General features: G+C 45.2%; 1 protein-coding gene across 1 annotated transcript in view; it reads left to right on the top strand.

Moving 5' to 3' along the window:
* Positions 1–26714, top strand: part of LOC108631695 (uncharacterized) — a gene marked incomplete at its 5' end in the record, with an annotated part of 145436 nt that overhangs the window by 93081 nt on the left and 25641 nt on the right. Inside the window, one exon of the mRNA XM_026819082.1 lies at positions 157–462. Within this exon, the coding sequence (XP_026674883.1) occupies positions 157–462 (306 nt within the window). The remainder of the gene's footprint in view (positions 1–156; positions 463–26714) is intronic.

Here is a 26714-nt window from a genome sequence, read left to right on the forward strand (position 1 = left end):
TACCATTATTCGGAATGACTAATTATATCCTGTCGTTTACTATGGGCAATCTATTAACTTTTTTCAACGATAAGAACCTGTTTCCACCAATTTCTCACTTTTGGAACTTTTAATTGGACAGAGGTTACACGTATTCTTTTTATTTATTTGTTTCAGAGTGCCACGTCTCCCGGTGCCAGCAACGATGGCCTCACGAAGCAACAACTCGAGCTCATTCAACAGATCATGCAGCAAACGCAGCAGCAGCAGCAACAGCAGCAGCAGCAGCAAACGTCGACGCAACAATCGCAGACACCACGCAGCAATTCGGCGACGACCGTCACGGCGCAGATCCAGAAAAGTCAAAAACCGTCCGTCAAGTCCGCAACTTCGTCCGGCACCGTTACAAATAATTCCGGGAGTGCGAGCGCAACGAGCAACGCAAGATCCAGCCCGAAACCAAAAGTTTGGAGCCACGTACAGGTGAGTGCGATAAATTCGCCGTGTCAAATCCATTTTCATTTGCCTTTTAACTAGATCGTTATCGCTGAATATTATCGTTTAACTGGTTTGTGTGTGTAGGTTTGATTTGATTGAAGGCCTTTAACTAACCGCTGATCTTTTGATTGTTATAACATGAAGAATGTTTGGATGTGACATTGTATAATGTAAATAAAGTTCCTAGTTTTGTTATATTTTTTTATTTTTATTTGCAAATTTTCTCCATCGATCTTTTACTTTTTCAGGAATATTCAAATTTTTGTGAAAGATTCTCAATGATTGCAATTTTTTTTTTTAAATAAAATTTGGCTTAATGGTTCGAGTGTTTTGATTGAAATTTTTGCATGACTCGGAGGACAAAGAAATAGCTCGCTCACCATTACTTAATAGGAACAACATTATGACTGTTACTGCGCACGTTGTCCGAAATATTTCGCGTCAGACGCGAAAGCATTTTAACGAGACAGTAGACGGCTCGGTGCGCGTCTAATGGTACACTCTGTCATTACAACTGATCATCGTGACCCGTTAAAATGTTGTGTTCGCATACAGTCAGTCGCAAAATTCTGTACACCTAAGAAACATTCATATTTTCCTAAAACGATATGAATGTCTGCTGCCACTTTAAAAAAAAATCTGTTTCGATTTCAATTAACAAATGAATCGAGATATAAGAATTTTCTTAAAACTGTTCTCTACTCGGAAATGTTCGAAGTTCATTTTTTGCCATCGATTGTACGTAAGTTACGACGAGCGTGTTCCGGCCAGCCAGATATTCGTCTCTCATTCGGCGTCGCTCTCGCGATAATTCGCCAATTTACATTTGACTCCCTTTTTCGTGAACCCGGCGAGATAATTAATCTGTTATTCGCGCGCTCCCGCGGCATGCCAGCTCGAACTCGAAAGTGGGTCGTTTCGGTTTGCGCGCGACTTGGATTCCGGAGAGCTCGGATAACGTGAATCACTGTAATCTTGTTAGTCCCTCCGCTTTGACCATGCGGTCGAAAATTAATCGGTAAGGAGTTTCCGCGAAAATACTTTTCTAAAAGGGATTTCCTCTTTATTAAAGAGAAAGGAAAAAATGCATTTCTAAATTGCATTTTCCTAAGCAGACAAATTATGTCACAAGCGAATTTCCTTATCGTACAAATTCATTCTTTTACGTAATTATTGAAGAGGTAGAAGCAAATATCCAATGGCAATCTGTTTCTTAAAACTACTGGATTTATTTTTAAATGATTGTTCAATTTCGAAAACGATTTCCATTTTATCGATGCTGAAACAAGAGCTATTTGGTATTCTGCGACGTTCAGCCGAATGGAGGTTTCCGATTTTGTTGATACAATGAATAGAACCGGTAAACGGCGACGTTGTTGCCACAAGGAATTCAGTTTCTCGGCCACCTAAACATATCAACTGTGCGGCTTGCACACCGACTTAATCGATTTAATAGCAGTTTCGCTGGTCCTGTTTCTGGAGGCAAATTGTTTACCGTTCGGCAGTCTATATTTAACAGCAATAAACGTCGATCTTGATGCATTAGCCAGGATCATAGCGTAATCCTTCCGCAATCCCATTCCCTGTCATAAAGGATTTTTCAAGAGGACGTGAATAAATTGAAAACGATCTTAATAAATAATTAAGAACGACAGATTCTACCTTCAATATTACAACTCTGAACAAGAATAATTATAATAAAGAGGAATTATACACAGGCGTCTCGTTCGATAACTCGACCCTTGTTTTATTACGTTCTTCGTGCCTGGAATGAGACCTGGTCAGCGGCGGCGTGTACCTCCGCCTAGACCAGCTAACTTCATTACGTTAATGGCATAATAACCATTGTGGCCGGCGGAAGGGCTTACCCACCGAAAACGTCGGTCCCTAAACAGGGCAAGAAGCAAGGAGAGGAGCGCGCGCCGAATTTGATCGGATCGCCATTAATATGTATGAGATCTTTGCCGATGGTACCAAGGGGGTAGATGAAAACTCGCCTCTATATCACCCGACTGGAGACGAAGAAATTGTCGGGTTCGTCGTTGTGGAGAAAACGAGAACTCCGTAATTGGCTAGGAATTCGTGGACGAATGGATTCTTCACAAACTTTCATGGTTTCGTTCTCCGAGACGGAGAAACAATCGTGATCCGGTCGAGTTCTAATCCATGAGTAGTTCGAAGGTCGATCCGTTTCTCACGAATCGATCAACAAGTTCGCCGCTGTGAAATAAAATCTTTATTTCTCTACAGTTCAGAAAATTGCCCGTGTCTTTACTAAAAAAAAAAAGTTTCCCTTGAAGAACTACTGTTTTTGTAACGAATCGATTCATGGAGATTTAGAAGATCAGCAAACGTCACGATCGCTTAGATGGGAAAAAACGCGTGCTCCAATTCCGCCGGAAATAGCCGCCAGTGGCCGAGCGAGTAGAGGCGATGCGGTTCAAAGCGATTAGTCTAAAGCCGAGACCGAGAAAGTGAAAGAGTAAACACGCGTCGGCCACAAATTGCAAAGGTAACGACGTGTTCTTAGTCACCGTTCTGGGCTGCTGAACTTTTCGCTGCAAATAGTGGCTTTCTGCGAACGTATGTACGCATGCCTTCGCTTGTCAGAAAGAGAGCCCCATTCATTCGAGGTGTTAAGAGGAAACGCGCGCGTTTCATTTCCTTCTATCTTCTTTATAACCAAGGAAATTTCTTAATACACGTGGATGACGTATTTCACGTATCGAAAGGAGATCGTATCTGCAGCAGTATTTTTGTCTACGAAATGTTAATCAATTTTCATATCGAACCGGGATTTGATTCCTCGTCGCCTGATTCCGAGCAGTGAACCGCGAATTCGTTCGACTCGAGTTTTATAAATCCGTCGCGCGCTCCGGTGTGAAGGGCTGCCAATTTCCGATCCCCCCGTCCACAATGACCCGAGGAGTAAGAAGAGAACAGGATCGAATCGGGAAGGATTTGCAATCGCAAGCAACCCGCTCTGGTTCTCTCCCCAGCGTTCGAATTCCAAAAGCACCTGCCCCCCCGACTCTTTTCAATCGCGCCGCGGACGGCACAGCTGTGAACCTAACTCCTGGACGTCGAGGAATATTAATAAAGAACCGGGAGTAGAACGTTCGCTCGAAAATTATTCCATGGTTCCCGGGAACCTCGGCGGAGGGAACGGTTATTCCTCGATTATCTTAAATCGTTTCCCTGACGACGATCCCTGATCGATACCCAGCAGTAGCAGTTACAACTCCCGAACGAGATTCGAGCTCATACTCAGACTTTATTACGCCAACGTGTCGGCGGAGTTGGAATCGAATCGTTATATTTGATGACTCGGGTCTGTAAAGGAAAATTTTGTTACGACTCGTTCGGATCGGAATATGCAAACTCTGAGTGCATCGGTTTAATGACGCACCGGATATCAGAATGGGATTTTAAAATAAGATTTCAATATCGATTCTAAGATAACGTTCATCGGAATCTGCATATTTCGAGAGTCGTGAGATCTCGCTCGCGAGAGTAAATGGAACGAAAAAGGAAGGACGCAACGCATTATTTGTGGCATCGAAGCATTAGCATTTGCTCAGATCTCGGCAACCAAGTCTCGGTTGTAAATAAAGCCCCGGCGTTAATAATAAACATCGTGTCCTCGGGAATAAACCTGTGGAACGAATCGGCGGCGATCGGCGAAGGGTATCGTCGTTTCAGCCAGGTTACTCGGCCGTAACGTAGAGTTTGTAACGAGAGTATGGATTAAATTAATATGATCTGGTACGCGCGCTGTTGGGTGCGGCCCGGCATAGTAATGAAGGGATCGAGGGGATTCGTCGGACGGCTTTATCTTTATGGAGAGGAAGATTCGTATTTGCGAGCTCCATCGTCGTCGTCGACGACGCTTTCGGCTGCCCGGTTTTGCGTTACTGAACTAAGCTGCTTAGGTGCATCTAAATGCGTTCACCGTGTTTTCCTCTCTTCGTGTTATATCAACGTTTGACGATCAAATTTCTCAAAATTTCTTCAAATCGATTATCATCTGCAGAAAACTATTTGAATTACTAAATCATATGTATTTCTGCAAGACCGTAAGAAGAATCTAATTCATTTATAATTTCTAACCTTGTGAATTTAATTACACCTGTAAGTCTACAAAGAAAAAATTACAGAGCATGAAAATGAACTGGAGGAGACGTATCATCTTTTCCCAGCAGAAGCACGTCGTAGACGTGAATGTAAACCCGTAGCGAAAAATATAAAATCTTGAATGTCCCTGGGAGAATATAGAAAAAAAATGTATATGCACAATGTGTATTCCGCGAGTTTCCTCGCAAATAGTCGGGAACAGTTACAGTTATAAAGCACGGCTTCCGCGATAGGGGGACGAGTTTATTCCGCGGAAAGGGGAGCAGTCAGCTGCGAATGAACTGTAACTTTATGCACGCGTTACGTTTTACGAGTCCGCGCAACACTGCGACGGGGTAGGCGTGTGTATATAAAAATTGTTGAGAACAATCGTCAAATCGATGTATGCCAATTTGTTCGCTCTACTTTCAGGAGCATTCGATTCGTTGTTCCTTTATAAATATCTTTCTATTTTTCCACCTAACTCGTATCGAAAATAATGTGCATTAACGAGAGTCTAGAAATATAGGCGTTTCGATTAATTAAGAGTTTTAGCAGACGTCTGTTGTCGCAATTGCAATCTCGCGCTGATGAAAATTTATTGAACACGCCTGTTCACGTATAAAAGCGTGGATGTAACTTGAATTTAAAGCTGAACTAATGGCGAGCCCGCGGTTGGAATGATACGTCTAGCAGATTACGAATTAGTAAACGCGAGGAACTTTACAACGTGCGTAACTTTCGGGTATGTTGCTTCAATGAACTACATTTAGCGCGGCTTGTATGTTTTGCTTCGTACGTTACCATCCAACCATTATAACGTCGGAGAGAGGAAATTATAACTTCTCAAATATTTATAGAACCTGTTGGCTTTAAAAATATTAAAGGAGAGCAGCGTGAAATGCGATCTGATGTGTTTAAAATTGAATAGATATCGGGTTTAAGTAGAATCTATTCAGTTCGGTTCGCAGTGTGCATTGAAGATCTCGTTTCAACGGAGAATAAAATTAAAATTGTATATAAGTAACAAAATTATTTTCTTTTTAATTGTTCCTCGTACTGTTTTATATTGTATGCAAATGTGCTATTGCTTTTATCGTTCACGTCATAAATATATCTCTCAAATAATTAAGATCGCATGTCATTAACATATTGAAGGGAACACGAATGTTCGGAATTGGTGTAGTAAAAGAAATGGAGGCATCGAATTCCACGCGGCTGTAAATCCACGCAGGGATCATAACAAAATATAGAACCGCGTCGAATCGAAACTCGTGAAACATCGAACGGTTTCGTGCGGGGCACGATCATCCGGAAACGGAATACGGCGAGAGTCTCGAGGGCGAATAAGAATTACGACGGGTCGTTAGGTTCGCGGGTGGTGGTCGGGGCGAGCGAGTAAGAGTTCGGTGACGGGACAGAGAAACGGAGAATAGGAACGAGAGGTTCCTGTGTGTCGCGGTCGTTTGCACTATCGTAAGTTTATGTCGTCGGTTGCAGGCTAACCTCTGCCAGCCAGCCTCTCGCACCCTTTTATACGACACGATAGTTTCATCGCGAAACAGCCACCGCTCCTCGCATCTGTTGCCTTTCCCATTACCGTGCGAACATATATCAGCCCATTTGCCGGCCGGTAAACTCGAGTGCGCTCTCAATTTCCTCGTTCCTCTTTCTCTTTCTTTCGTTTCTCCATTCCACTTCGTTCTCCACTATTTTTTCCATGCACCTTTTTACCTCCTCTTTTATTTCTCAAAACTCTTCGATATTCCTCTTTCCACTTCTCTTTTCTACTTGTTCAAAACTCTTGCCAACTGTTATATGGATTATTAGTCATACCACTCGTAATTCAACGACTCGTTTGAATCTTCTAAACAAAATGTATTCTAGAGTTTCTTACGAGAAACAACTTTTTTAATCTGATTTATGACTTTACTTTCGTAATACTGCTTGTTACTACGCTTTATTATATTAATTGTCACATTAAATCTTACCGATCGTGCATCATAGCTCGAACGACGGTACACGGTATTATAAATAGCCAAGAAAATCTACCGAAACTTCTGAAGGAACTTCCGAAAATAGTCGGGTGTCATTATGCGTGCTCTAAATCCGAGCAAAACGTTTGCCAAGAGTTCACTGATATCTGTCTTCCTTTTCTCTCCCGCGTCGAACGACAATCTCTCTCCTCTTGCGTGAAATCAAAACCGATGACGCAATTGTCTCCAAGTGCACCGGAACCAGAAATGGCCGGCTACGAACCTTGTAAACAAATTTTTCCACGCAGGTAAGTCACTGTATTATTTTCATCCTCAAGTATGCGTGTATATATCTTTTAACACACAGCTGAAGTATTCTGTGTTTGTAAAAAAATGCATCGTTTGTATTCGTGAACGGGATTACGCGTCCACCGAGTTCGTAAGAGTATAGACGTTTTTTGAACATCTCGTCAGTCGTTGACCGGAACGTTTCGCTCATTAAAAATTCAAACTGTCTCGGCGACCGGAAGTAAAACTGATCATTCCCTTTAAATAACCTAGTGTCCTCGAAACGAGTCGCCGCGGAACGGGTAGCGTTTGGAACACGGGGGGAGTAGAAAGGGGTGACTCGGTTGCCTCCAACGATGGGCAAAGAAACCTGGCCTACCCGAAACTCCTTTCTCAATCCTCGTAGACGCCGTACAACGTATCTTCTCACAGTTGGATCCGGTAGGACCGGTGTCACGTGCAACCCCGTTAGAACGAAAGAATTTCTCTGTGCCACCCGGAGGAACGAGAAGACCCCCAGTGAACCGCGAACGGACCCCCAGCAAGTTCTTCGGCGTCTTCTTCCTTCGAACGAGCGAAAGAGCGGACCCCCCTCGGACCGGATACTGACCAATGATCTCTGTTTGCGGAAGAAAAATCTTCGTTCCCTGACCAATCGCCGGTCTCGTTTCGCTCGAAACGCGTCGCAAGTACGTTGGACGAACGGCCTTGAAAAATGTCAAGCACGTGCGTTTCTCCTTTCCTTTCCCGATTTTTATTCCCGGCTTCGAACCCGAAAATCTGGACCAGCAGCTGTTCGCTTCCTCGCGCCTTTTCCTCCTTTTACCGTTTTCTTCCTCTCCTTATACGCTTTTACTCGTTCCCTGTCGCTGCCACTCGCTCCTCGGTCCGTTGTTTTTAGTTAATCTCCCGGTACGTTGGAGGTTTTAAAGGGCCGCCTAACTTCCTGTTCGATCTACCACCGCATCCGGACGCGATTTAAATTTTAAACCGAAACGAACATGCTAATGGCCCACGGCGCGGCCGCCTGTTTCTCGCTCTACGCCCGGAATTCCCTGTTACCGTGGATCACAATGGACCGTTAGTATTCAGTCGGGATACTCGTCGATGAACACGTACCCACGATCGTTTCGTTTCTTCGTTTTCTGCGTTCCACCCGCGGAATTTCCATCGGCCGATGTTACCGTGAAATATATTGGCCCGGAATAATCGCGATTTTTCGCTACGTGGCCGGAAAGTGGTATTCTCCGCAGAGAAATTGCTCGAGATATTTATCAGATTTTATAACAAAACGAATTAACGGGGAACAATTATTCTTAATGTACAAAGTTGCATCGCGACATGCAAAGTAAATCAGTAAGAAGTAGCGTTATAATGATTTTATCAAAGCTACGTGTGATTGAGATGAGTCAGTCAAAATTTACCATTTCTTTCTTAATAAAACAAACTAATTGTAACTCTTCTCATTGATACATCCAATTAGTATTCTGCATCAGAATTTTTGTGTTTATAATCGTGTAATTCTGCTTGTCACTCAAATTTCTGTTACGCCGATGGCGTAAATTATTTCGAAACTTCGCGTACCGAAAAAGAAGAAGCCAACGCGACGGTAGCTCCTCGGATCGATGGGTTCCTCGTAGGGAGGGAGAGAGAGAGAGAGAGAGATGGGTTCGTGTACACGAGAGGAATGATCGTTAATGGAAGATGTAATTGGAAAATACTTGGCGCGCCTCCGTTCAATTCGCCTCCGTGTTTGTTTGCGATACCGTGCCAAGCCGCGGCGAGTTATTACAAGAATCCTGCTACCGCCTCCCTCCACCGATACCATAATCCTGCACGCTATATAAACACCCTGTTCTATCTTGCCTTCCCCTATCTTCCTTTTTAATCCTTATCTTATTTTTCCCATGTTCCGCGTCTTTTTATACATACTCGCTTGTCTCTCCTTCCGTCTGCTCCAATGAAATTGGACTGATCTTCTCTGTTCAATCGTAATATTTAAGAAATGCAGTTCTTTGGGAGAGTATGAATGACAGACTCCGTTTACTGAATTCAATCATGTTTATTTTACTTCTAAAATTGGTATTATGCAACAATAAGTAAGTAAGTTGGAGGGTGAATAAGAAAACCGAGAAATTTAAACCAGTTTGCACCGAGAGTCGTGCTAAAAAAAATTGAACTTCTCCATTTCTTTGATCGAAGTTCGGCTTCGGTGTTCCACTCCCATTACGGACATCGTTAAATATCCCTAAAAGCCATTATCCCTGAAACTTCATCAATTCTTCGCCGACCTTTCGAACCGCCGTTTCTACCTTCTTCCTGTAAAATCAACAAGAACTGTCGGATAAAAGCCCTAATTGAACAGACGTATGCGCTGGGAGCTCAAATAACATTTTTTCAAATCGAAAACCGTACTTTATCCTCACGGGCTTCGCGTTTGCCTATCCTCAATTAATCTCGGAATGCTAATGCTGTTTTTCACCTGAGATTTTGCTCTGTAAAAGGTAAAATAATTTTAATCATTGTAATGCACGTATCTTAACGTTTCCATAAATGTTATCAGGTATTAATTCAATTAAACGCTATCTGACGAAAGTACGTTTGTTCAGGAGATACATTTCCTTCGTCCTTAAAAAACAGTATTTATATGATTACTGAAATGAAATTCCTTCGCATTCTTCGTCAATTATCTCCGATACCACAGACGATAATCGTTATCGTGATAGTTATATACAGAACGCGTTATCCGAGCGTGGTTTCGCCACAGTCGGAGCCATCTTGCCGCGAACATTATCGCCACCCTTCTCCACCCTGCTAAACCCTCTCGGCTCGACCACGTGCTGCGGGATCAGTTGCGAATCCAAGCCAGCGGAATCATTTTGCGGCTTCGTGACACTCCTGGTCGGAGGTAGAAGGTGGGATTCGATTTCTCCGGATAGCGGACAGAGTTAGATATCTAAAGAGAAAACGATCTTCAGAGACGGATACGTAATTGGGAGGCGAACGAGACACGGAAAAGGGGACCGGGGGTGGAGGCGTGGGACGGTTAGGCCGTAAGGGGGTGGGTCGCACGTGGGCTACAAAGCTCGACGAGAATACTCTTGAAAGTGAATACTGGTATCCAATTGCAAGTACCGGGTCCGCGTCTCTAGTTGTTCAAAGTGTGCATAACAGCCGGGGGTAGGTAAGGGTACGAACTAATTGGCACGTTGCTCTCAAGAACATAAATACGAGGCGAGAGGATCGTGAAACGGCGACGGTTATAGGAAAGGGGTGGATGGGGCGACAGGTGCAGCGTCGAACCAGGGGTGGCGACGGTGGTGGCTTTCAGAGACGAGGCGGAACAGAAGGCCTCCGGGGAGTAGTCTCCTGTTGCCACGAGATGATGAACTGCCTCGGAGGCTTTGAAGCCTGACATTTTTGTCGGACTCCAGCGACCGGCGCGGTGACGGCGAACGGCGAATATTGGATAACGGGGACCGCCGGTTCTATCGATTCGGACGCGATGCTCCAGCGGATATTTTATTGTACCGGGGTTAAAGCGAAGAAGAACGTCTCCGTGATTAATAGCGTTAGGAAAGATATCGATAAGACTTTTTAGTCGTCTTGTGTGTGCACACGGAAGTGCAGTTTATTCTTTAGTTTATGTACGAAGTAAGTTCGAAGTTATGTTAGAAAATTTCATTTTTTTAACTTCATTAATTATGAGGAATATTCTATTGTAAAATTAATCGTTTTTACTCTGTTATACATACATAAAGATTTAATAGGATAATCTATTCATACGTACACGTATGCATTTACGCAGATATGTATATTGATAGGCTGGAATTACCAGGAGATCGTCTAGATAAAATGCGACCACATATCGATACGATCGATAAATTTAACCACTTTCATGCGCCGCTTTATGAACTTGGTATCGTAATTGTCTCCATTTCAAATTTATATACCCGTCCGTCCCATCCTTTAATCTCGTCGCACGTCGACAAAGTGTAACCCGTGACCAAAATCGTCCATCGAACCGATATCAACGAGTTTGACACTTGTGACGGCTTAACGTCACTTGCTCATGCAGCGATGACAATGACAATGCCCGATCACGAGGCTCAAAGGGGAATGAAATTTTTATAAACCGTCGGTGCAATTTGATAATCGACATAATTTTCATTCTTGTTCTATTCGCAGTTTTTCCCTCGTACACATAGTCGAACGATGCTATTCAATTTCGCAGCTCACCTTGGTCAAAAATTCAAATAGAATTAAAGGATTTGAATAACCTCATTTTACAGAGTTAGAGTATTTTCCATCGAAAACGTCCAGGCGAAACTAAAATATACGATGTAGAGTGCCGAAAAGTTTTTTTTTTACCAAGGGAAGCAAAAATACGGTAGGAAAAAGAGAAGCGAGACAGAAAGCGGAAGAATTTATCGCCCCGGGTAATGCAACTGTGAATTAATTGGAATTTCGTAGTAAAGAGTAAAAATACTCGAAGTGTAAAATATATAATTACAAATTAAAATATGTGATTGTGAAACGATGATAAGATACTTATGAAAAAGTATTATCGTTCAATAAAATTCTCTGATCAATTCCTGGGAATAATTCAATAATCGAACATCCGGCTTGCCATTTCTCTTCGTTCGAACGTGAAAATAAAAAGTTGAAGGTAAATATGCCAACGCGCAACCAAAGCAATGGAGAAAGCATCGAGTGGATTTCAATCGATTTCAACGATCTCATTATTCGAAATCGCGTTAATCAATGAAAACTGCTTAAGCTTTCCCACGCACAACGCCAGGCAGAAAAAGGAAGCGGCATTTCCATCGAGATGTACCCTGGATTTTTTTTTCCACGGCTACTACGCATGCGAAACTCCTCGAATCGCGATGATTGGAAGTGCAAAAAAAAGAGGGTCGTGCATCGACGATGCTCGGGTCCAGCAGGGTTGAAATTCGCCCGGGTACAGAAATTCAAGAGGCACGGTTCTTCCTATACCTCCTCTATCATTCTCTCTCCTATCCGGTTGTTTTTTGCTCGCGTTCAAAGCTTTGAATTTTTCACCGTCCGCGTTCCTCGCGCCAACTGATTCTCGTCTTTTTTTCTCCTGCCCAACCGCGTACACGCGTGCGAAACGAAACCACGCTCTCGCTGCCGCGTATATACCAGCCTCTGTACGTTTCTCTGGATCATGGTCCTTCCATGTTTCCTTTATTACCTTACCCGCCGCTTTAATAACCTCCCTTGTCCTTTGACTCGATCAACGAGCAATTACTTTTTTACTTTCGTTTAAATACGCGCGCTTCTTTGTGTACGAAGCAGGCGACCGTATTTGCAGACTGCAACCTTCTTACTGAAAAACTAACGCTTAGTTCTTCAGCATCAATCGAGACTATTGCCTTGCTATCCCCCTCATTTCGCGTTCATACACGTTCTGTGATCCATTCTCAAAGAAAATGCGATCTAAAAATACTCGTCAAAAGCATCCGTCCTAATCATCCGCTCGTTTCTCTCTCTCAATTATCCTGCATCATTCACTCCCCTCCCCCTCCCCCTCCACCCCTCCTCCATCTATGCACACATACATCTCTTTGCGCCCCATCCAATCTCATCGTATCTCGCACAACTTTCCCTTACCTCTTTTTTCTCTCTATTTCAACCACGCGTACACGTGCACGCATACTCGACCTCGGCGAACACAAACGCAGCCGCTCCATCGTGTGTAACTTACAATCGCGTAATCCCGGTTGAATTTCTACAAGCGCTCGGGCCTGTCGTGCCGGAAGAATCGGAACCGAGAGGGAAACTGGGTCGAGCGTACTGACGTCAATTTTTTGAAATGATGTTCACCATGTTCCCCCTTTCTTCCGCCCCTCTCTCCTCCTCGTCCTCCCTCTTTATTCCTTTTAATTGCTACTGCCGCGGGATGGCTCGCGTTGAATCGCGCAAAGAGAACGCGGACTTTGCGCCCCATCCAATCTCATCGTATCTCGCACAACTTTCCCTTACCTCTTTTTTCTCTCTATTTCAACCACGCGTACACGTGCACGCATACTCGACCTCGGCGAACACAAACGCAGCCGCTCCATCGTGTGTAACTTACAATCGCGTAATCCCGGTTGAATTTCTACAAGCGCTCGGGCCTGTCGTGCCGGAAGAATCGGAACCGAGAGGGAAACTGGGTCGAGCGTACTGACGTCAATTTTTTGAAATGATGTTCACCATGTTCCCCCTTTCTTCCGCCCCTCTCTCCTCCTCGTCCTCCCTCTTTATTCCTTTTAATTGCTACTGCCGCGGGATGGCTCGCGTTGAATCGCGCAAAGAGAACGCGGAAAGGGCTACGCGTGGCTGGAATATAATTACGACCCCGCGGTTTTATTACGCGGATCATTAGGGAATCGTAAATGCGCTCGCGTCATTCGTCCGCCCTGACACTTTAATTACGTTAGACATTTCTCAACGAGACCGACATGTGTGCGGATTATACCACGCGAAGCAGATTTTTCAGTTACGGCGAGCCGCACGTTGAACGACTAAATAATTACTCAATAACACGACGAATCGAAATGAATATAATAAAAGGTTCACATAAAAATCTAAGTTTAAAATCGCTTTCCTGTTAACAGCAGCGGAGCATGATTTCCCTATCAGCTTTCCAATATTCGCTACAACCCGACGTCGTCCCGATCCGAAAATTTCGCTAAAATAAAAAAAGGTAAAAAGGGAATTAGAGGGGGTTATACCGTCGAGTTCGACAGTTTTCAGCCACTTAGCCCGACTTTACGCGGGAGTAACCGGCGCTTAATGTTCCGCGCGGGCGCTGCACGGTTATTAAAGAGGATTACGGCCTTTAATAATCCCCGGTTTTCGCAAAAATTTCGCGGCGCGCTCGAATTACCGTGCCGCGGCGACCAACCAGCGGCGCGCGTTCTCGGTCTCATTGTTTTCCCCGGTCATTTGTTTCTGCGTGGTATAACGTTCGCGAAAATGGAAGCTCGTTATTACGGCTTTCCACATTGTTTCTCCGTGGGAAGGGACTGGGAGAGACAGTAACGTTCACCGAACCGAACTTCGGCTCGTTTCGAATTTTTTCCTCTTTCTCACACGCGCGCACGTTCCCGATCCCGCGGAAATCTCATTGGACACTTGTCGCCAGCGACGTTTCGCAGGGTGCCGCGATTATTAGATTTACCCGTTCGAGCTACGTGGAAGGGGTCGGTCGGACCCCGCTTCTCTCCTTCCCCTTCGGCGCAACAATTGCCTTTTTAGCAGCGCTGGCCGAGGGTTTCCACGCGACCCGGTCTAACCTGTTTGCTCGATGACCGAAAGGATACGCGTGAACGGAGGGAACATTGGGAGGATTTAAAAACGATGATAATGGATTCGGTATTGATACGATATAATTGCTCAAACACTTGTGCGTACTTGTGTGTAAGCGCTGGAATGGACTGTGTTAGGAGATTTAGCCTAACAAAATTCTACTGGTATCGGGAAAGAGGGAAGCTGGGTAGATTAATAAAGTATTGAAATCCTTTTATAATACGTTTATTGAACCGCCGAAACTATCGGCGATTCCTGGAAATCAGATACAAATTTCTTATATTAATTGTGTAGAAGGCTGAGGCCAAACGTCTACTGTCTGTCTCTGTAAACAGAAACCGAATGATGCTGTTAATTAAAATTAATGACTGAATAACAGTCGCGGACTGTGAAGGATTATATGGAAGAGAATATTCTTTCATGCACAAGCTCAGTACGCTTGCAAGCTGCACTTATTTCTCGTGCACCTTTACCAGGAAGACCTGAAACGCGCATTATTCGCGGAACTTTGCAGTAACGAGTGAAGCTTCAATACCCACTGCAGGCCCGATCCCTCAACCAGCGGTCAACCAACGATTGGCCACTGACCCGGAGCGTAATCCGCTAGCAAGATACGACTTCCTGTTCGTATCTCGTTCCCTGCAATTGAAAGTCAGTGCGGGGGCAAGCTAACTTCAAATCGAAAGAGAATCTTTCGTTCGAGTTGAGGAATATTAGAATTATCGCGAGGAACTGCAAGGCAGTCTAAGCCTAGTTCTTTCCTGCGACGATTTCAGATTAGAATTTAATCGTATGAGAACTGGGGAATCAGATGGTCAGATCAGGATTAGATGATCTACGATGATGAACCTGTTCCAAATAAGGATTTAACGAAATTATTGAGATATTTTGGTCGACCACTAATTTATTTGATTTCGGAAAATGCCAATAAATATTGCCGCTAAATAGAAACCCTTCACATTTTCCTCGCGGTGAACGATCGTCATCAAAGGGAAGCCTTCGCTTAAGGAACGTCTTTGGGAGAGTCGAACAAAGGAGAGTCACATTTTTCCTCTGAGATTGGTGGCCGACGAAGGCAAAGGACCCGCGAGAGGAACTGGCTGGGATCAGGAAGAACCTCCGGCAGGTTTTCGATTCAAACAGAAATTCCAGCGGCCTGTCAACCCCTTCTTCGCTCTCTTCCTGATGCGTGCCACCTTTTCCCAAGACCCCCAGCAGTAACAGGGAAACTGGTCCAGTGTACGCAGCGCGATGGGAGGAAGATCCTCCGCATAGGGACGAATAATAGTGTCCGTGGGGGTCAAGCAGAGAGTCTGTCTGGTGGGGAAGGACCACCAGCGGCTCACCGCGATTTCGCCGATTTGAACGCGAGTTAGTCGTCTAGCAATCATCACCTGGTAGAGTGCAATACGAGTGCGTACGACGGAATTGCGAGGAGCCAAGTTTCCCGCGTTTCCGTGGACAGTGCGGAACCCGGGATATTCACTCCCAGGTGTGGGACGGGCGCAAAACGTTTTTCAGAATTCCCGTGTTCGGTAACTAAATTTATTCGGTGCTCATCTCGTCGATTCATATACCTGTTGGAGTCCATCGAACGTGAGAGACGCGGGACGGGAAGCGAGGGCCCTAGAACAGGTCGCGAACAATCGGGCCGTTTCGCTTTCGACAAAAACGCGCGCAATCGGTATCGCGGCAGGGAACGCAATAATTTTTCCTCGTCAATTCGGCGGGCCATCCGTCAACCGGGGGACAAAGGAAGCTCCAAACAATAGACAGATACGCGTTGGTCCCCGCCTCGATGTGATGTCCGGGGATTCAGTGCGAAAGAGAATTCGGTAGACGACGATCGAACGTCCGGATCGTATTGGCAGGTGATTGATATGTTTGCCATTTGCGCGAGCTACCCTTTTTCACCTCGCATTCGGTATACGTCCGAGGCAGTGGACCGGTTACGTGACTCCGTTGTGATATGGATGGTTATAATCATGCCTGGTATCACCATCATCATCATCAGCCGCAGCAGCAGCCGCAGCAGCAGCAGCAGCAGCAGCAGCAGCAGCTACAACAGCAACATCATCAGCATCATCATCATCAACATCAAACGCACATGGAACATCAGTACCACCAGCAACAGCGGCAACAGTTTCAGTCGCAGCAAGGACAACAGTACGGTCAGCAGGTGTATCAGCATCATGTTCACCATCAGTACGCCCAACACTATCCGCCGGATTATCTGTATCGATTTTCGCTGCAGGTAACTCAACGACTCACTGAGCAACCGCGTTTCGCTTAAATTACATCTAGAAATTACGATCAGGCTCGCTAAGAATTTCCTATTCTCTCCAAGTACGAAGACTGAAAATCTGAGAAATAGTCTGACGCTGACGAAAACCTTCCGGGTATCAAGTATCGCGATAATAAATCAACGGTAAAGAAAAACAATGATCGGGAACATTTTCGTTGAGAGATTTTCCTTCAAGAACTGCGGCAGCAGCAGCGGTAGTAGCATTCTCGATAACTGGAACCGGCACTTTCGAATCCGGTGTACCATTTATCAACGGCAACGATATTTCTTACGAAATACCGTAAACGATTTTCAAGATCCGTCATATATATTCCTTATCGGTGGCCGGCGCACGGGGGAGGCGGAAATTAATCAAACTCGGCGAGCGTGCAACGTTCGCGAATATACGGCTGTGCACTGGTTCGGGTGCGATTTTGCAGCGTTCATTCGACACGTCGCGTCGCCCCGCCACGAACGACCACGTATCGCCGAGCTAAATGAGCGACACGCGGAAAAGGGTGCGTACCGGGTATCCTATGAATAAATGAACGCGCAGACGGATACATCGAATTCACTCGCGTTGAATAATTTAAAAACACGTCCGATTTAAAAAAGTCTATAATAATCGCTATTAATTAAAACTTAACATCTTTTCTCTTTAAAGATGTATAGGCTATATACTTAAACAATGCTAGTATGTTGAATTTGTTNTTTTCTAAGGTACATAAACTTTTGGGATTGACTGATAGCCAATACGTCCTTAATTAATTGAAGTAATGTTTGGTATCGATTTACGAAACGTGCATAGTGCATCTGTTTTTACAGAAGAATTTGGAAATGGTTTATTCTTATTTAAAGAATTGTATGAAGTCTTGTCTCACAAGCCGTATCATTTAATATCCAACCTGTGTGATTCATAATGTTAACCCTTAGCGCTCCGCGTGTTTTCGTACCACTGCCTACCAGCAACTCCGGCACATTTTTGCAGCGTAAGCATATTAAAAACAGTTGACTCCGCAACGGAGTCACCGGAGTTACGAAACAAATGAGCGATGTCTCCGAACCGGAGTCAACGGAGCACTAAGGGTTAATTTCGAACGAAATTCGAGTAGTATCGATTACGAACGGAAACGAGTCCGTGATACCAAAAGCGCGGAGGTAACAAGGTCAGCCGGCGATAGAGTTTGTTATCAAACGGGGAGTGACGTAGCACAGAGAGCATGCCTTTATCTGACAGATGGCCGCCAGCGGCGCCGAGCAGACTTATGCGTTACCTGTGCTCCGAATTATGCTTCCGTTATCCCCTATGGTCGTTTCAATGGCGTGGCTCGTCCCGGCGAAGAGCTTGCGCCTCTATCGCGGTTCCACGTCATCCTCAGAAGTTATGATTCCCACCAGAGAGACAGAGAGCCAGAGGGGGGGAACAGAGATAGGGAACGTGGAACGAAACAGATGGAATTTCCGTTCGAAATGTCACGGGGGTATAGCCAACTCCCGGTTTCCTACCTACTCCATGCATACACTGCCGCTTGTCGCGAATTTCTGACACAGAGATTCGAACTTGTCGCCCGTTCCACGGGATTACGCGTACATCGCCCGAGACGGTGTCGGCAGAGCGCAACCGGGGCTTTGTTTGTCGTTCGGTTACCGTTTTGTCCAATTACTCGATCGCTCTGCTTCTGCGAACACAGTTTCGCCGAGACTTTCGCGGGTTACAAGCACAGGAATTTGTCGGAATAATTGAAGGACCTCTGTCGTCGTTCCCAGTTTCCTACAAGATATAAAAGAATTACGTTCAATCAAATTCGTTCGTTGATCGATACAACCTTTGTCGTCAATACTTATATTTCGCTATCAGATGAAAAAGTTTATAACATATTTAAATATATAAAATATCGATAAAAGCCGTGGTATAAAAGTAAAACTCATATCGTATCGGGAAGAGAACTAAAAATCTAGTTCACAGACTACGGTAACAAACGTCCGGTTCGCGTTTGGAAAAAGCCAGCCGGTGGGTCACCGGGAATCGTAAAAATTCGAACAAAGAGCCCTAATAAAGACGCGTGCGCGACGCGTTCGGGGCGAACGAGATTCTAGCCAGGATCGGCACCAACGCAGCGGGTTATCTCCGACCAGCGCGCAACGTCGGGTTTTACGACTCGTCAGAAAAAACTGGACATCGTGATCATTAAACTGTTAACAGAAATTGCACCCCCGCTTCTATCAACTTGCGTATCCACGACCCATGAAAAATGATTCAATGCACGTTGCCAAACGAACGTGCTTGTTAGTAACATTGATTTCTCATGTCAATTTTCCTGTCCGAAAATAGTTTCATTAAAGCAAATCATTCTTTGCATTTTTTATCTTTCGTTTTCGTTGTCAAACGCGATTCGATCACAGGAATGTCAATGATGAGATAATTGAATTTTTATATCGAATCAAATTGGGAATGATGATTTGTTCGGATTTTAAAAATAGAAAATCATGAACAGATTTCTACTAGCTATTTCTTAATAAGAGAAATGGGATGACAAGGAACGAAGAGAAAACGAATGCGATGTTCGTTATACTTGTTGAACAATGGCATACATCCGGCCTTTGTGCTCGTGAAATCCCGCTCGTATTCCATTACTACGTAGTAATCAAAAAGCGTTTATCTAGCAGTGTATCCAAAGCTATATCCCGAGAGCCTAATGGACTAATGCTAACAGCAATACCGGCTCGCAATATTAATACCATTAGGACGTAACGGGAGTCGATAAACCCGATAAACCGTGCCCGAAGTATGTATTCGAAATGGTCGCGCCGCCATCAATCCGCCAGCAGCATTCGATTAGCCGCGCATCCATCATTTGTCTGCAGTACGCACGATTTTATCGTGGCGCACGCGAAAAACGCGTCGCTCTGTTCGGGAAACAAAATCGGCCGAGCCAGGGCGGGGCTGATAACGATAACGACTGCAATAACGCGGCCGGCATCGCAAATAGCATACGCGGGCGGCGGATAACAATAAAGCGGAACAAGCGACGCGACCGATAATGATCAAACAGGGCCAGCGTTCGCCAAAAGCGCGAAACGATGCGAGCCCGATCGCCCGTTCGCGATAATCAGTGTACAATTTTCGTATCTGCCAACGTACTCGGCTGCACGTCCTGTCACGGGCGAAATCTCGTGGACCGTTTGTACATGCAGTCCTCCCGTCCTAGTGGAAAACTGATTCTAGGGATTGCTTTCTTCTTTTCTTTATGATTCCCATTGTGAATGATAATTGTCTGCGGGACTTCCTTAGGATAAAGGGATATTCCCTACTCCGCGAATCCAATTCTACTTTTCCACTCTGACAGACGGGCAAGACAAACAAGTAGAAAGAAAATCCGCGGGAAAAGTCGATGTGGGTACGAGGAAAAAAGTTGATCGAGGCAAACGGAATTAAACGTAAAGAGCAGCGAGGTCTCGATCGAGCCAGGGAACAATCGAACCGGAGAGGCCGAGATAAAGAAGAAGGTAAAGTCATAAACGAGGCGCGAGGCGACACAACGATTGGAGAGAATAGATAAAATAAAGTGGTGAGAGAATGGGGAAAATGGGGTGAACGCAACGCGAGATAAGATGGATAGGAGAGCGGAGGAGGAAGGAAAAAGGTCGGGGAGCAAAGTGATTGGTAGCGCAGCGAAGAAAGCCGTAGCGGAAGAGCGAGCACGCGCCACGGAGGAGAAAGGTCGGGTAGGAAAAAAGTTGGAAGAGAAGGGTGATAAGGGTAGACAGGTCGATGTTGCACGATGGATGCAGCGTCGACGGGGGTGGGTAAAAAAGGGTCACAGGCATGGGGGGGGAGGGTGGCGGCAGGGGGGCGGGATTCTAAACAGCAACAGTAATTCGTTCGCTGACAAAAGGCCTGCTTGGAACAATGACGTCCATATTCTGACCGCGCGCGTGCCCTCCTGTCCGTCCATCCGGCCATTCGAAGTACGTGCGCTTTTCATCAGATTTTCCCATTTGTTGGGATTGCGTTTAGATCGATCCAACCGCTCGGTGAGAGAGTACTCGTCGTGGTCTTGTTGGAAAATGAGGGGAAAATGTCGCTTTGTATTAGCGTGCGGTGCTTCTTTGTCAGATGCTCTCAATGGGAACGAATGGGGATGCTCGGGTGTGCGTACTTTCATATGCGCTTGTATACGTGTAAGAGATTTCGTGGAGTAAACGTAAGGGATGAACCCATTCAACGATTTTATGGTTGAAGTCTGTTCATAAATATCTGCACCGTTTCGTCGATTTTATTCATGACAGATAATATTGATTCTTAATTATTAATGACATGAAATAAAACGAGACAATAGTGCGTAAACGATGTTCCACTTCCTGATCGTTTTAATTAATACGTAACGGGAAGCAGGTACCGAATGTAACCGATGCGTGAAACTTCTTCGGTGTGACGTTTCTCGTTCAGATTAACGTTTCCCATTATCCGTCAAGCGCGCTAGCTCGACGACTAACTTCCTTGCCAGGACTCTGTTGTGATTTACTGGTCGGTTCACGGTACATTGATTCGCGGGTAACGATTCAGCGTTTCCACGTTGGGATCCGAACCATTCAACACCGTTCGATATCTGAAAAGTGATGTATGCTTCCTCATTAGCAAGTTATCGCCTAGTTTCCCGTTCCTATTCATTGCTAGTTGTTTCGAATATCGATCGATATCGGCCTTTTCGGCCGACGCAGCCTCGTTTATTCTCTATTTGATTTCCCATAGGCAGTTTCCATGAGACTGCGTTTATATCTGTCCCGCAATCGTCATCAAATATTTCTAATTGTATACGAATTTGCATCAGATAATTCGTATCGAGAGTTGAACGAACCATCGAGTCGATGTCCAAATAACAAACGACGTATGTCTCTTTACTTGGTTATGATGACCAAGCGAAACCAGGATTCACGACTGTTCGAAAGTCCTCGTCTCACCTACAGAGAAAGGGAAACACGTACCAAAAAATTCAGCTCGATACCCGGTAGTTGTCGTCGCGAGCTCGCAACGCTGCTCAAAGGTTCGAAGAAAGCTTTCTGCGAAATTACATTTTTTCCCGTACGGGCCGCGCTGCACCCTTGCACGACGCGTATTTTCAGTGTATATCAAATATTCGCGAGCCCGGGTTCTTTTGTGCGTGCGTTCCCAGCCCCTCGTCGCAAAAATAGGCTGCCTATAAATCGAGTGCGCCCGAAGCGGCCCGAAGAAAGATTCAAGTGCGGCGACCCATTTTTATATCCTACGTCATACACGTGTGCTTACGCGACGAGATATTATTCGAATGTCAGCCGGATCCATCGCGTTTTTTTTCCCCGTTTTTTTTTTTGCATGTGCATTCCACCGATCCCGTCGTTGATTGGACGTCGCGTCGCGATACGTTTGAAAATTATACGAATAATCGAATTTTTGCCGTAGCGAAGTTTCCGTTCGCTTTGTAAACAGAGCGACGCGAGCGATTCGTCGAACGGTGAATTTCAACGAACCGGCAAAACGCTTGGCAAAATATAAAGCGAAACGATTTCAGAATTTCATTCGGCACAAGAAATCGTTGCCAGACATTGACGAAACGATAAACAACCGTGCACGGTTTCATGAAGAACGGCTTTCTCGTTACTCTACGTTTTTGTATGTACACTATAAAAGGAAGGCTGATCCGAGGCAAGGAACGCGTAATTAGACACGTCATCCAGTTTACGTGGAGACGTTAAATTCAAGCTAGAGACGCGAGGCGGTGGGGTCAGCCTTTTTCGTAGCGAGGAACGCCGTCCATTCCGTCGGAATGGAGCTTCGTCCGGCTAAATTGAACGATCTTCTTCCCGGTTTACCGTCCACCGTGGCGTTAAAACGGCGTAAACGCATCCGCGTTGCATGCGAAATGCGGATCGACCTTTTCTGGTGTGACTCCGTGAGTAACAGGGAAAATAGGTTCAGGCGACGAGGCTGCATTAACGAGGCTGCACCAACGTTTGCCTCCGCTGTTTGGTCTCGCTGCTGAAATTAGACGTGCTGGAAAAAGGTGTAAACGGAGGGGATATTTTATTTCGTCAGATAGAATGATCTCCGAGAACTCCACGTTTTATCGTAATGCTCTGCAAAAAGGAAAGACGATAATGGATTCCGCTGTAATTACGTTGGCAACGGAAAATGCGTTGTCCGGGATTTTCTAAAAATACGTATTCTTCTGCTGCGTCGGATTTTCATGAAAGGCGAGCCGCGTCGAAGCAAATCCGGACGTCGAATTAAATCGGCCGATCTCGAGGTTGAAGCGGGAATAATAGGAATTTATGGCACTTGCCTCGCCAGTTCTCAAGGTACTCGTACGATCCGAATAGGGGAAGATCTACGAGACAATCGGTAAATTTAAAGAACACGCTGCACGTGACGTGGCACGACGAACATTACAGGGGAACGAGGAGCTGCCTCTCTGGGAGAACTCCTGACCTAATCTCGGGATCGTTTACTTCTGCCGGGAACATTATGCAGATGATCCTCGGGGAGAGGTCGAATAAGGGACATCTGGTACCGGGCCGCCACGTTTGGCACTCCGTGCCCCGTCGTCGAGATTAAATCGTGAACCGAATATTTACGACGGCGACGTCGTATTTATTGCCACTGCTGCGTCGCGTCGACGTAAGCTAAGAAACCTGCATTTGATGCATCGCGCGAACTGATGGCTTCTCGAATTCGCGAGGCTACGAGATAGTTGTTGTCGGCTAATTCCGATGTGGGCGGAGCACCGTCGAGTTTGAATTTGTTCGAGGATCAGCGAGAGAGTTATTACGTTGGCGAAATGTCATTTGCTTCGAGTTTCACGGGCCGAACTAGTTTATTAGATTTTCTCTCGTCGTATTTAGGAAGTTGTAAGAGCATGTAAAGACGTCTTTCTATTTTTTAAGAATTACGCAACAAGAATAATACTTAGATTAACGCGAGGGATAAACGAGGGTTCATACAATTTCGATGATCAAGGAGAACTTCTCATTTATCAAATAGACTGAGAGATGATGTTCTTAATTCTAATTTGACGAATAAGGAATAGTATCACGGCAGATGCAGCATCACGGTAATAAGCCGGTTAGGCAAGCGCTCTGCGATGCAGAAAACGTTATGCAGATGATCCGTGGTGGTGCGGCACATGCTAGGAAGCCGCGCCTGACACTTGTGTCCCTTGTCTTCCGGGCGAGATTGAACCGTGAGCCGAATGTTTATGGGTCTGGCGTAATTACCGGCTAGGAGGTTGGCTAACGCGCCGCGCTGGCATCAACGTCGACAGTCGCGGGCGCGGGTGCAGGGAACCCTCGCCCGTGGTTATTGTTCATAAGCTTGGGCGCCATGTGTTCGAGGAATTTATGCGTTGCCTCAACTGCACCACCGCCAATCTCACCCGCCCAGAAGAAGTGTGTTCCATTTCTCTACACGTTATTTTCTACTTGATTTTGTCCCGTGCCGATTTATCACGAAAAATTACATGGAAACAAGAGAATTCTTTTATTTGCTCTTAAAATAGTCAAAGACCAAAATCAGTTGACTTCGTTTTCTAAATGAATATCATCAACAGAAGTTGATTGAAATTCATCCATTTATTCGATCAGACATAAAATTCATGTAAAACGTGTTTTAATTACAAAAGAATAATTAATATGCTATTCTTGTTAATTCACCCTATGTACACCTGTATATCACGTCTCTCTGGCTGTCTTCCATCCCTTGCCAGCTGGATTTGTCACCGTGGACCGATAACGTTTACCGAGGTCGTGTTTACTTCTCCGGTTGGTAGCGCTCGCTTGCTATCCTCGCCACCATCCTTGACCCGCGCGATGAATCATGATGTCCCGTTGGATCAAGATACACCCTGTGCCGCTTTGTTCCGTGTCCCTTCCGAACGGATTGCTCGGCTTTCCGCAGCTCGCCTCCAGCTACGTTCGCTCCTGTCCCTGACCGATGCTGTGCACTTCGTTTTTTAGACAGGGCGACAGCGAATTCGTCTTTACTCGTAGTGCATCTATGAAATTAAATGCAGAATTGAAGATTAAAAAGAAATATGTAGTATTGGCTTTACAAATATTAAAATAATTGAAGAAAGACGATTGTTACTTGTTTCTGAAATATGAGTACGTTCCTCTAATAATACAGCAAGTTCTAATATTGAAATTGTAATAGAATAGGATTATATTTTTATGTACAAGCAATTGTACAATGAACGAGTATTTAATGTACAAGCTGTTTAGAATTTATGTGATTAACTGAAGACGTTGAAGAATGGTGTGCATTCATTTAAATTCAATTACAGGTATCATCGTTTGCTCGTAACTCGAGTTCAATTCCCGGGAGGAGAGGCGAAAGTATGTCTCTCTTCATCTTGAATTTCCATCGCGGCAAGTAGAAACGAACGAACGAACAAACTAGCACAAATAAAACCAGTAATTATAAAAGTTTAAATATTCATAGCTTTACGAGAAAGGAAAAACGCGAAGGTGGTGCCGGGCGTAAAGTTTGAAACGCGAGCGAGCGGCCGTACCAATCATAAACTTTTCCACAAACCCAGGAACATTATTTATCAAGGAAATTTGAGAACCGTGAAGCGCGCCAGAGCCGGAAATTAACGATCGGCCGCGGCGTTTTCAGCATAATTTATTTCCGTCACATAGAAGTCCAACTTTCTTAAACGTAAAACGTAAGGCCCGATGGTTTCATCGATTGTTTCTTGTGGAAAACAGGAAACGGATGTGCACCGAAGACCAAAGATCAAAGAGGACGTGGTTTATAGAAAAATTAGTTTCATTCCTAAATTCTTATGACGCAAAGAATTCTTGAAACGTTTTATCTTCTCTACTCGAGACATCGGTACGCGACGAACCGCGTCGTCGTTTTAACTCGAAGGACCGCTAATTATTCCGCGAACAAAAACAAAAACAACCGGCAAACCGACGGGTAGGAAGGAGCGGGAGTTGGAAGAATGGTAATTAGCTCGATGCGATGCTTGTTCTAGTTTTTAATGCCTCACTTTTCCTTTCGTTCTTCCTCTCATTCCGCGAGTTATATCAACACTGCCGGCTCAAGCTCCATCGACGTGTCGGCTCTCGTCGTGGAGAGCACTCGCCGCGAACGTCTCGACGTAAAATACAGAGATAAAGCCGACAGCGACGAGACGCGACTGTTGTGCGACGTTCACGTACGAACCGGAGCGTATCTGGTTAATTATTAACGTTTACATACTTCGTCAACGAAACGATCCGATACATCGTTCTTCAAAAGCTGTACAACTCTAATCGATTACTTACCGATCATTTTGTAATATATCTGACGATTAATGTACAGATTTTGTTGAAAAATAGAGTTACATATCTTGGGAAGCGTGAAGTCTGACAAAACAACGTAAGATTCAATTATTAATAGTAATTGTTCATAATGCATTCATGAGCGTCTGGTGATTCAGTCTGAAGCTCGTGTTCAGTCTCTCGAAACAATTTCTGAGTGGGGTCGCTCGACCGGAATCCGGCCGGCAATCTCCGTCTGTAAAAATTAATTACACTCGATGAGATCAGATTCAGAAGGCAGAGCCGCGTGTCCTCCGGTACGAACGTAATTTCGTAGCCGGACCCCCGGCTGCCCGACGAAACCGGACGCTGCCAAAGAGACGGGGGTAGGAACGGGTGAGAGACGGGCGGCAGGTATCCTAAATCGGTATGAAAGTTTCCACCGGGCCGACTCTGAATTCGCAGCGAAGCGATTCAACGACGGGGAGAGAGCCCGCGGGGGGGAACGGGCCAACGCAGAAGGGGAATCGGGACCGGGGGTGACGAAGGAGAGGGTGGGACTCGAGTGAACGACTCGAAGACAATGCAATTATTCGCAATTACCGCGTCCGTCCGCGGTTCGCGGAATTATCCCATTCTGTTTCCATTACTGGTACCGTCATTCCTGCCGATTCGCCTCTCCATCCCGCTCATCCCCCGACCGCACGTAAATTCGTGCACGATGCCGCGTCGATGTAAGGCGGTGTCGAACCGTCGAAGGAATTCCGTAGGGAATGTGAATACAATTTTGGTGCGCGCTGATGGGGTGCTTTTTGAAAGGCCTCACGTTTGATAGAGCGCACAGAATTTAAATTCAGCGTGTCGAGGTCTCAAGCTTAGTATTATAATATACGAGAAAATTAAATGATTCATTAATCTGATAAATTGATTAAGAAGAGGAATTGTTTGCTTTCGCTCCATGCAAATGTCAATGT

This window comes from Ceratina calcarata, unplaced genomic scaffold, assembly GCF_001652005.2.
Source record: "Ceratina calcarata isolate Rehan_Ccalc_2016 unplaced genomic scaffold, ASM165200v1 scaffold93, whole genome shotgun sequence".
NCBI lineage: Eukaryota > Metazoa > Arthropoda > Insecta > Hymenoptera > Apidae > Ceratina > Ceratina calcarata.